This window comes from Theropithecus gelada, chromosome 14 (genome assembly GCF_003255815.1).
Source record: "Theropithecus gelada isolate Dixy chromosome 14, Tgel_1.0, whole genome shotgun sequence".
In the NCBI taxonomy this organism is placed as follows: domain Eukaryota; kingdom Metazoa; phylum Chordata; class Mammalia; order Primates; family Cercopithecidae; genus Theropithecus; species Theropithecus gelada.
In genome coordinates this window covers 78,974,544-78,986,634 of record NC_037682.1, presented here as the reverse complement: position 1 = coordinate 78,986,634, position 12,091 = coordinate 78,974,544, and the positions used below count along the sequence as shown (strand labels likewise).

The 12,091-nt window shown below is 45.5% G+C and overlaps 1 protein-coding gene across 1 annotated transcript; it reads left to right on the top strand.

Annotated features, from left to right (window-relative positions):
- The first annotated feature begins 202 nt into the window (after positions 1–202).
- FZD4 (frizzled class receptor 4) lies at positions 203–9,869 on the top strand. The gene is made up of 2 exons (XM_025358509.1): positions 203–800; positions 3,111–9,869. Exons 1-2 carry the CDS (start codon positions 516–518, stop codon positions 4,437–4,439), a joined length of 1,614 nt encoding a protein of 537 aa, XP_025214294.1. The 5' UTR covers positions 203–515; the 3' UTR covers positions 4,440–9,869.
- Positions 9,870–12,091: the final 2,222 nt, after the last annotated feature.

Genomic DNA, 12,091 nt, shown 5'->3' with positions numbered 1-12,091 from the left:
CGGGGCGCTCAGGGAGGGAGGGAGGGAGGAGCGGCCGGAGGAGGGGGCCGGAGGGCGGGGGCCTGACCCCTCCAGCGGGAGAGCGGCCCCGCCCCGCCGCCTCGCCCCTTGCTGCCCACCGCGCCCGGCCATTGGAGAGGCGCCCTGTCCGTCCCGCCCCGCCGCCGCGCCGCGAGCCTCCAGCGCCGCGCAGGGCTCCGGCGGTGAGAGCTGCGCAGCGCTGGCTGCTGGCTGGCCTCGCGGAGACGCCGAGCGGACGCGGCCGGCGCCGGCTTGTGGGCTCGCCGCCTGCAGCCATGACCCTCGCAGCCTGTCTCTCGGCCTCGGCCCGGGACGTCTAATATCCCACACGGTCGCGCGCAGCTTCTGGAGAGCCGGCCGCTGCCCCCTCATCGCCGCATCACACTCCCTTCCCGGGAGCTGGGAGCAGCGCGGGCAGCCGGCGCCCCCGTGCAAACTGGGGGTGTCTGCCAGAGCAGCCCCCGCTGCTGCCGCTGCTGCCCCCGACGCTGGCCATGGCCTGGCGGGGCGCAGGGCCGAGCGTCCCGGGGGCGCCCGGGGGCGTCGGTCTCAGTCTGGGGTTGCTGCTGCAGTTGCTGCTGCTCCTGGGGCCGGCGCGGGGCTTCGGGGACGAGGAGGAGCGGCGCTGCGACCCCATCCGCATCTCCATGTGCCAGAACCTCGGCTACAACGTGACCAAGATGCCCAACCTGGTGGGGCACGAGCTTCAGACGGACGCCGAGCTGCAGCTGACAACTTTCACACCGCTCATCCAGTACGGCTGCTCCAGCCAGCTGCAGGTGGGCGCCCCCACCCCCACCCCTGGCAGGACCCCTTGGGGAGGGACGCTCCAAACTAACTTTGCAGAGCCCATGCCAAGTTGATCATCCTAGCCTGAAGGAGACAGCTCTCCTGGAAAACTGATTTCCATCCCCACCCCCACTTTCTCAGGGACTGGAAGCCAAAACGTTGTGTAAGTCATCTGGCCTGGGAAAGAACCCACTCTTACACCCCGCCCTTCCGTTTTTCTTCCTTGCCCACCCATGTCTGGCCAGACCCCTAACCCCAGTGGAGCTGAGGGTTATCTCTGCCAAGGATTCTGGCCGCCAGTGCTCGGTCGGCAAGTGGGAGGGAGCCAGCTGCAGCTAAGACTTGGAGGGAGAGATAAGGAGACCATCCCTCACGGACCTTCCCTCTCCCCACTATTTTTGGGGTGTTATTAAATGAAACACTGCCGTACCTTTTTCTGCTGAATAGCCCCTCCTCACGGCGTCCCGCAGGGTTTTAGAGGTCATGCATGAAGGAGTGGTTGGGTTGGCTTGAGTTCTTTCTTATCCTCAAGAGTTGAAGGCACGTTTAATGCTTGGAGGGTGACAAGAAGCTGCAGGAAGGTGGTTGGTATATTGGAAGAAATTTTTTTTGCAGTCGTTAAAAAATGTAAAGCATATGTAATGATAGAGAAAATGTTTATTCCACAGTAATAAGAATTTGCATATACAGGGTGATTATAATCCTGCAAAAAAAAAAATTATTGGGGTAATAAAAAACTGAAAGGAAAATTTTTAAAGTGTTAACATTGGTTATGTTTGGGTTGTTGAGGCTGGATGATAGAAAACAGAGAAGTTGTGGGAAAAAGTACACGTTAGTTGTCCAGGCTTCAGAAATCGGGTTTCTGGCCGGGCGCGGTGGCTCACACCTGTAATCCCAGCACTTTGGGAGGCCGAGGCAGGTGGATCACGAGGTCAGGAGTTCGAGACCAGCCTGACCAACATGGTGAAATCCTGTCTCTACTTAAAGTACAAAAATTAGCCGGGCGTGGTGGTGCTCACCTGTAATCCCAGCTACTCAGGAGGCTGAGGCAGGAGAATCTCTTGAACCTGGGAGCTGGAGGTTGCAGTGAGCCAAGATTATGCTATTGCACTCTAGCCTGGGCGACAAGAGCAAAACTCCATATCCAAAAAAAAAAAGAAATCTGTGGTTCTGGCTGTAACTTCTGAGAGATAAGAAACAGACATATAGCTTACTTACTAGGTGCATGTTTTTACATAGGTCATTTTAAAACTTGGTTTGTGGTTTTGGAAAGATGGTCGGGATTAGACCTGTTGCTGCTGAAATATCCCTTTGGAAGTTCCAGAATTTTAGAACTAGGTTATAAAAGCTTAAGAAATGATCCTCCAGCTCTCAGTTTGGAAACAGCACATATCCTGACATTAGTGGTAATTTGTTGGAGAAACAGCTTTTGCAGGGATATATATTTTTAATTACATGTATCCTGGGGAAAGCGGCCAAGCTGTTTTGAAGGACAAGACTGGATCCCTTTACATGCTGGAAAATAGTTACTTGTAACTCTAGACTTCATAGACAACATCTGTAAGGAGCCAAGCAGACTGTTTATCAATGCTGGAGGAATTGAGGACAGCAACTGGACTCTCCCCTGCTGGTATTGCAGTTTCAGCGACTTAACATTTACATTTTCCTATTGTGCTTCATTATTATTCATTGAGGAAACCTGGCCAAACAAATCCCTAGTGACCAGAGACCTCAATCTGCATCCCATCCTTGAATCTAACAGTGTCTCAGTTGGGCCATTTTTTGTTTCAGTATGGGACTAGTTTAAACAAATTTTTAAGGGGTAAAGTAGGGAGAAGAGAATACTAACAGGATCTACATTTTTTTAAACTTTTATTTTTAAAATGATAAAGAAATGGGGATAAAAATAAACCACCTGAGTCATATTAGTTTCTTTAGCTTTTTCAAATAGTATCTAAAATGGAAGGAGATTGAAAGCCAGTTTTTTAAAATTTATTTGAAGTGTTGTGCAAAGAGGGCTTATGCAATTCTTCACACCCTATTTATTTTATTTATTTGTGTACATTCCTCTGGAAAGGATTACTAGAGCCAAACTAAGAAAAGTGTGTAAGTGATGGATTATCAGGCATCCTTGTTTGAGGTCAGAGTAAACAGACAGACTCCCCATAGGTTGGTTTAAAAGTAGATACGTACATTGCCTGGAAGCATTCAACTCAGCTTTGTGGGAGCATTTGGTCAAACTTCCAAGTCATTGTTTTTTTTGTGTTTTTTTTTTTTTGTTCATTTTGTTGCTTTTCCAGTTCTTCCTTTGTTCTGTTTATGTGCCAATGTGCACAGAGAAGATCAACATCCCCATTGGCCCGTGCGGCGGCATGTGCCTTTCAGTCAAGAGACGCTGTGAACCCGTCCTGAAGGAATTTGGATTTGCCTGGCCAGAGAGTCTGAACTGCAGCAAATTCCCACCACAGAACGACCACAACCACATGTGCATGGAAGGGCCAGGTGATGAAGAGGTGCCCTTACCTCACAAAACCCCCATCCAGCCTGGGGAAGAGTGTCACTCTGTGGGAACCAATTCTGATCAGTACATCTGGGTGAAAAGGAGCCTGAACTGTGTTCTCAAGTGTGGCTATGATGCTGGCTTATACAGCCGCTCAGCCAAGGAGTTCACCGATATCTGGATGGCTGTGTGGGCCAGCCTGTGCTTCATTTCCACTGCCTTCACAGTACTGACCTTCCTGATCGATTCTTCTAGGTTTTCCTACCCTGAGCGCCCCATCATATTTCTCAGTATGTGCTATAATATTTATAGCATTGCTTATATTGTCAGGCTGACTGTAGGCCGGGAAAGGATATCCTGTGATTTTGAAGAGGCAGCAGAACCTGTTCTCATCCAAGAAGGACTTAAGAACACAGGATGTGCAATAATTTTCTTGCTGATGTACTTTTTTGGAATGGCCAGCTCCATTTGGTGGGTTATTCTGACACTCACTTGGTTTTTGGCAGCAGGACTCAAATGGGGTCACGAAGCCATTGAAATGCACAGCTCTTATTTCCACATTGCAGCCTGGGCCATCCCCGCAGTGAAAACCATTGTCATCTTGATTATGAGACTGGTGGATGCAGATGAACTGACTGGCCTGTGCTATGTTGGAAACCAAAATCTCGATGCGCTCACCGGGTTCGTGGTGGCTCCCCTCTTTACTTATTTGGTGATTGGAACTTTGTTCATTGCTGCAGGTTTGGTGGCCTTGTTCAAAATTCGGTCAAATCTTCAAAAGGATGGGACAAAGACAGACAAGTTAGAAAGACTGATGGTCAAGATCGGGGTGTTCTCAGTACTGTACACAGTTCCTGCAACGTGTGTGATTGCCTGTTACTTTTATGAAATCTCCAACTGGGCACTCTTTCGGTATTCTGCAGATGATTCCAACATGGCTGTTGAAATGTTGAAAATTTTTATGTCTTTGCTGGTGGGCATCACTTCAGGCATGTGGATTTGGTCTGCCAAAACTCTTCACACGTGGCAGAAGTGTTCCAACAGATTGGTGAATTCTGGAAAGGTAAAGAGAGAGAAAAGAGGAAATGGTTGGGTGAAGCCTGGGAAAGGCAATGAGACTGTGGTGTAAGGCTAGTCAGCCTCCACGCTTTCTTCATTTTGAAGCAGGGAATGCCAGCATTTTGGAGGAAATTCTACTAAAAGTTTTATGCAGTGAATCTCAGTTTGAACAAACTAGCAACAATTAAGAGACCCCACCCCAACCCCAGCATCAAAAAACCAATGATTTTGCTGCAGACTTTGGAATGATCCAAAATGGAACAGCCAGTTAGAGGCTTTCAAAGCTGTGAAAAATCAAAAACGTTGATCACTTTAGCAGGTTGCAGCTTGGAGCGTGGAGGTCCTGCCTAGAGTCCAGGAAGTCCAGGGCGATACTGTTTTCCCCTGCAGGGTGGGATTTGAGCTGTGAGTTGGTAACTTGCAGGGAGAAAGATTAACTTTTTTAACCCTTTACAATTTTAAATACTAACTGGGTCTTTCAGATAGCAACGCAATCTATAAACACTGGAAACGCTGGGTTCAGAGAAGTGTTACAAGAGTTTTATAGTTTGGCTGATCTAACATAAACATCTTCTGTGGTGCACTGTCTGCTGTTTAGAACTTTGTGGATTGCACTCCCAAGAGGTGGTGGTAGAATCTTTCAGTGCCTTTGTCATAAAACAGAGTTGTCTGAACAAACGAATGTACTGTACTCACACACATAAGGTATCCAGTGGATTTTTCTTCTCTCTCTTCCTCTCTTAAATTTCAACATCTCTCTTCTGGGCTGCTGCTGTTTTCTTCATTTTATGTTAATGACTCAAAAAAAAGGTATTTTTATAGGAATTTTTGCACTGCAGCATGCTTAAAGAGGGGAAAAGGAAGGATAATTCACTTTTTGACAATCACTTAATTCAAAGGAAAATGAGATTTACTAAGTTGACTTACCTGACCGACCCCAGAGACCTATTGCGTTGAGCGGTGGGGACTTAATATATTTTACTTGTGTGATTGCATCTATGCAGACGCCAGTCTGGAAGAGCTGAAATGTTAACTTTCTTGGCAACTTTGCATTCGCACAGATTAGCTGTGTAATTTGTGTGTGTCAATTACAATTAAAAGCACATTCTTGGACCATGACATAGTATACTCAACTGACTTTAAAACTAGGGTCAGCTTCAACTTGCATTCTCAGAATGATAGTGCCTTTTTAAATTTTTTATTTTTTATTTTTTAAAGCATAAGAATGTTATCAGAGTCTGGTCTACTAACGACAATGGAGACTTTTTCAGTTTTATAAAGGGAACTGAGGACAGCTAATCCAACTACTTGGTGCATAATTGTTTCCTAGTAATTGGCAAAGGCTCCTTGTAAGATTTCATTGGAGGCAGTGTGGCCTGGAGTATTTATATGGTGCTTAATGAATCTCCAGAATGCCAGCCAGAAGCTTGATTGGTTAGTGGGGAATAAAGTGTAGACCATATGAAATGAACTGCAAACTCTAATAGCCCAGGTCTTAATTGCCTTTAGCAGAGGTATCCAAAGCTTTTAAAATTTATGCTATACGTTCTTCATGAGGGGGTATCCCCTAGCAGCCGCTTGAAAATTGCACTTCTCTTAAAACTGTAACTGGCCTTTCTCTTACCTTGCCTTAGGCCTTCTAATCATGAGATCTTGGGGACAAATTGTTGACTATGTCACAGGTTGCACTCCTTGTAACTCATACCTGTCTGCTTCAGCAACTGCTTTGCAATGACTTATTTATTAATTCATGCCTTTAAAAAAAATAGGAAGGGAAGCTTTTTTTTTTTTTTTTTTTTTTTTAAATCACACTTTGTGTGATTGAAAAAAACATTTCCAGGGACTCAGAATTCCAAATAGGTGGTCAAATTCTGGAAATAAGCATTTCCTCTCTTTTAAAAATGTGGTTTGAGCCTTATGCCCATAGTCTGACATTTCCCTTTCTTCTTTCCTTTTCGTTTTTGTGTGGTTCTTGAGCTCTCTGACATCAAGATGCATGTAAGTTCCATCATATGTTTTGGAAGGCAAAGTCTTGGCTTTTGAGACTGAAGCTAAGTGGGCACAGGTGGCCCCTGCTGCTGTGCCCAGTCTGAGTACCTTGGCTAGACTCTGGGTCAGGCTCCAGGAGCATGAGAATTGATCCCCGGAAGAACCATTTTAACTCCATCTGATACTCTATTGCCTATGAAATATAAAATGTGAACTCCCTGTGCTGCTTGTAGACAGTTCCCATAACTGTCCAGGGCCCTGGAGCACGCACCCAGGGGCAGAGCCTGCCCTTACTCACGCTCTGTTCTGGTGTCTTGGGAGTTGTGCAGGGACTCTGGCCCAGGCAGGGGAAGGAAGACCAGGCGGTAGGGGACTGGTCTTGCTGTTAGAGTATAGAGGTTTGTAATGCAGTTTTCTTTGTAACGTGTCAGTGATTGTGTGACCAAGGCAGCATCTAACAGAAAGCCAGGCGTGGAGTAGGTGATCAATGCTTGTCAATGACTAAATAATAACAATAAAAGAGCACTTGGGTGAATCTGGGCACCTGATTTCTGAATTTTGAGTTCTGGAGCTAGTGTTTTGACAATGTTTTGGGTTTTGACATGCGTTTTCCACAAATCTCTTACCTTTTCAGGGCAAAGTGTATTTGATCAGAAGTGGCCATTTGGATTAGTAGCCTTAGCAATGCTACAGGGTTATAGGCCTCTCCTTTCACATTCCAGACAATGGAGAGTGTTTATGGTTTCAGGAAAAGAACTTTGTGGCTGAGGAGTCAGTTACCAGTGACCTTCAATCAACTCCATCACTTCTTAAATCGGTATTTGTTAAAAATATCAGTTATTGTTGTATTTATTGAGTGCCAACTGTATGTAAAGACCTGAAATAGATAATCTCTGTTCTTCTAACTGATCTAGGGTGGGGACGCACCCAGGTCTGCTGAACTTTACTGTTCCTCTGGGAAAGGAGCAGGGACCTCTGGAATTCCCATCTGTTTCACTGTCTCCATTCCGTAAATCTCTGCCTGTGTGAGCCACCACACCCAGCCTAGGTCTCTCTACTTTTAACACATCTCTCATCCTTTTCCCAGGATTCCTTCCAAGTCAGTTACAGGTGGTTTTAACAGAAAGCATCAGCTCTGCTGCATGACAATCTCTGGAGAAATCCCTTAGGAAGACTATAAGAGTAGTCCACAAGGACATGGGCCCACACATCTGCTTTGGCTTTGCCGGCAATTCAGGGCTTGGGGCGTTCCATGTGACTTGTATGCGTGTGTTTGAGGACAGCATCTTGCTAGAGAGAAGGTGAGCATTGTTTTTTTTTTCTATGAAACCTGCAGTAAATAGGTATGATTGTAGCTTCCTCAGAAATCCCTTGGCCTCCAGAAATTAAACATGATGCAATGGCACCTCCATCCAGCGTCCTTTCTGGTAGACTCCTTTCTCCTGCTTATATAGGCCAAACCTCAGGCCAGGGAAACATGGGAGTAGAATGGTGCTGGCCAGAACCATCTGCTTGATCTTCTTGGTTGATTCATATCCTCTTTCCTTTATGGAGACCCATTTCCTGATCGCTGAGACTATTTCTGAACTGGCAACTTACTTGGGCCTGAAACTGGAGAATTTAATTTCAGAGATGCTCTCTGATTTTCCTCTCCCAGGTCACTCTCTCACCTGCACTCCCCAAACTCAGGTTCTGGGAAGCTCGTGTGTCTAGACTCTGATTTTAGATTCTGTTCAGCACCTTTAGCTCTATATTCTCTGGCTCCCCGCATCCTCATGGTCACTGAATTAAATGCTTATTGTGTTGAGAACCAAGCTGGGACCTGAGGACACAAAGATGAGCTCAGCAGTCTCAGTCCTAGAGGAACAGACTCAGGGATTTCACCAGGCCGGTACAATATTTGATTTCTGGTGAGGTGGCCACAGCTGCAGTTAGGGAAGGGAGCCACAGAGCACAGACTGTCAAAGGAACCTCTTTTTTGTTTGTTTGTTTGTTTGACACAGAGTCTTGTTCTTTTGCCCAGGCTGGGGTGCAATGGCACAATCTTGGCTCACTGCAACCTCTGCCTCCCAGGTTCAAGCGATTCTCCTGCCACAGCCTCCCGAGTAGCTGGGACTACAGGTGTCTGCCACCACGCCCAGCTACTTTTTGTATTTTTAGTAGAGATGGGGTTTTACTGTGTTGGCCAGGCTGGTCTCGAACTCCTGACCTCATGATCTGTCCGCCTCGGCCTCCTAAAGTGCTGGGATTACAGGTGTGAGCCACCACACCTGGCCTGGAAGGAACCTCTTAAAATCAGTTTACATCTTGTATTTTGTTCTGTGATGGAGGACACTGGAGAGAGTTGCTATTCCAGTCAATCATGTCGAGTCACTGGACTCTGAAAATCCTATTGGTTCCTTTATTTTATTTGAGTTCCCATCTGGGTTTGTATTATGTCTTGCAAATGACCTGAGTTATCACTATTCCTCCAGGGTTAGGTCATAGATCTTGGAAACTACTTAGAGAGCATTTTGCTCCTACCAAGGATCAGATACTAGAGCCCTACATAATGGATTTCATTTCACTCTAGCCTACATAGAGCTTTCTGTTGCTGTCTCTTGCCATGCACTTGTGCAGTGATTACACACTTGACAGTACCAGGAGACAAATGACTTATAGATGCTCCGACATGTCTGTTCCCCTTGGCAAGCTCAGTTGCCCTGATAGTAGCCTGTTTCTGTTTCTGATCTACCTTTTTTCTCTTATTTGCATTAGCCAATTTCCAGAATTTACCCAGGCAATTTGTAGAGGACCTTTTTGGGGTCCTGTGTGAGCCATGTCCTCAAAGCTTTTATACCTCCTTGCTCTCCTACAATATTCAGTACATGACCACTGTCATCCTAGAAGGCTTCTGAAAAGAGGGGCAAGAGCCACTCTGTCCCACAAAGGTTGGGTCCATCTTCTCTCCCAGGTTGTGAAAGTTTTCAAATCGTACAAGTAGGCTGGGGCCCTGACTTGGCTGTGGGCTTTGGGAGGGGTAAGCTGCTTTCTAGATCTCTCCCAGTGAGGCACAGAGGTGTTTCTGAATTTTGTCTACCTCACAGGGATGTTGTGAGGCTTGAAAAGGTCAAAAAATGAAGGCCTCTTGAGTTCTTTGTAAGAAAGGTTGATTAAATATTAGGTGTAATCTGCAAAAAGATAACATGTGACTCCCCCTGCTCTGTGCAGCTGTTGGGCTGGATGCTCTGTGGCCTTTCTTGGATCCTCATGCCACCCCACAGCTCCAGGAACCTTGAAGCCAATCTGGGGGACTTTCAGATGTTTGACAAAGAGGTACCAGGCAAACTTCCTGCTACACATGCCCTGAATGAATTGCTAAATTTCAAAGGAAATGGACCCTGCTTTTAAGGATGTACAAAAGTATGTCTGCTTCGATGTCTGTACTGTAAATTTCTAATTTATCACTGTAAAAAGAAAACCCCTTGCTATTTAATTTTTGTATTAAAGGAAAATAAAGTTTTGTTTGTTAGCTTGTGTGTGACTTGGCATATTTCTGAAAGTATATGACAGCCACTAGGAAGCATATACACCCAGCAGTGACAAATAGAGGATTCAGTTTGCAAGGCAGATTGGGAACTGCTTTCTGAGGGCCTCTTTCTTTTTTGCTGGGGCTCTTTTTCCCCTGTGGGATTTCTCCTGGGTCAGCAAACCCCCACAGTCCAAGGTCAACAGAATTGATTACTAATATGGGCATCAGTAACACTCAAGTAGGTCACATGATGCTTTGGATATAACTATAGTTCTCAAGTTGTTATCCCAATGACACCTCTTTTCTGGCATTTTCAATGCATGTGGCTATCTTTGCCTTCCAAGCCCCACTGACTTAATCTGATGGCCTAAAAAAGAGTTTTCCCATCATTGCTAGAACTTTGGGCCTCTTAAAAAAGGGAAAGGAAAGGGGGCTTTTTTTTTTCTTCAGATTTTTTTTTTTTTCTGGCTACACAGTGGTTCTGTTTGTGTAATATACATGGGCATATGCCACATTTGTCAATCAGGAAAGTGGCTTCTTTAGCTAATTTTATAAATTGTGTGGTCTGTGTCGCCATATCCAGAAAAGTCATCAGACAAAGCAAATTCAAAGCTACTATGAGGATATTGTTATGGGAGCCAGTAATATTATAGACCACACAGACAGAGAGAAGGAGAGCCATCACCGTCTGCTGATGGCCCAGATGTGAACGTCAGGCCTCTTGGTTTGCTTTTAAATTGCTTGCCACCCTTTAGCTTCGCTTGAATACCACCCTGTTTTGGTGCGAGTAAAAAGCCCATTGAACAAGGATCTGCAATACTACTCTCCTTATCTGCAGATTGCTACTGGACACTTATCTCAAACCTTAAACGAAGGCAAGTATGTAATTTAAATGGTTTTCCCAGTAGGGCTGTGTTTCTCTTTCCATTACCTCTTCATTAAGTAGTTATGAAGTTAAGGAAAGTCAACACAATCTGGAATGAATGCTTAATTCCTTGCACTTAAAGAAACATTTTCTGAATAGAAAATACTTTCATTTACATTATTTCATTTTATTCTCCTGGCATTTCTGAAGTCAGTAGGGCAGGCCTGATGACCTTCCTTTAGAGTGGAGAAACCAAGACGTAGAGAGGGCGAGGACAGCCCAAAGGGGTTGGAGAAGGTTGGTTAGCAGGTCTTCCCATGCCCAGTTCAGGGTTTTGGTTGTATTTTTATTTTATACAGGGATTTATTTTGTTTTTGTTTTATACTCCTATGGGTTGCATGGTGTCCCCCTAATCTTAACCCCAGATACCTGTGAACATGACATTATAAGGAAATAGGGTCTTTGCAGATTAAATAAAGTCAAAAATGAGTTCATACTTACTAGATTAGGGTGGGTTCTAATCTCATACCTAGTATCCTTATAAAAAAGAGGGAAATTTGGACACAGACACAGAGAGGAGAATGCCATGGGAAGGCTGACACAGAGATTGGAGTTATGCAGCTATGGGCCAAGCAAGAAACACCGATTGCTGGCAATCACCAGCCAGGAGAGAGGCAGGGAAGATTCCTCCTTGGATCCTGCAGAAGAAAACAACCTTGATCTTGGCTTTCTAACCTCTAGAACTGTATAAGAATAAATACCTATGGGCGAGGTGCAGTGACTCACGCCTGTAATCCCAGCATTTTCAGAGGTCCAGGCAGGCAGATCACTTGATGTCAGGAGTTTGAGACCAGCCTGGCCAATATGGTGAAACCCCGTCTCTACCAAAAATACAAAAATTAGTCAGGCATGGTGATGTGCGCCTGTAGTCCCAGCTACTTGGGAGGCTGAGGCAGGAGAATCGCTTGAACCTGGGAGGCAGCGGTTGCAATGAACCGAGATCACGCCATTGCACTCCAGCCTGGGCATTGCAGCAAGACCCTGTCCCAAATAAATGATAAATTCCTGTTGTCTTTAGTCACCTAGTTTATGATAATTTGTTATAGCAGCCCAAGGAAACTAATACAGACTCTATCCCTCTGATTTCTTTCTTTTTTTTTTTTTTTAAAGATGGAGTCTTGCTCTGTCACCCAGGCTGGAGTGCAATGGTTCAATGACTAGTTCTCAGCTCACTGCAACCTCTATCTCCCTGGTTCAAGTGATTCTCCTGCCTCAGCCTCCTGAGTAGCTGGGATTACAGGCACCTGCCATCATGCCTGACTAATTTTTGTATTTTTGTGGAGACGGAGTTTCACCA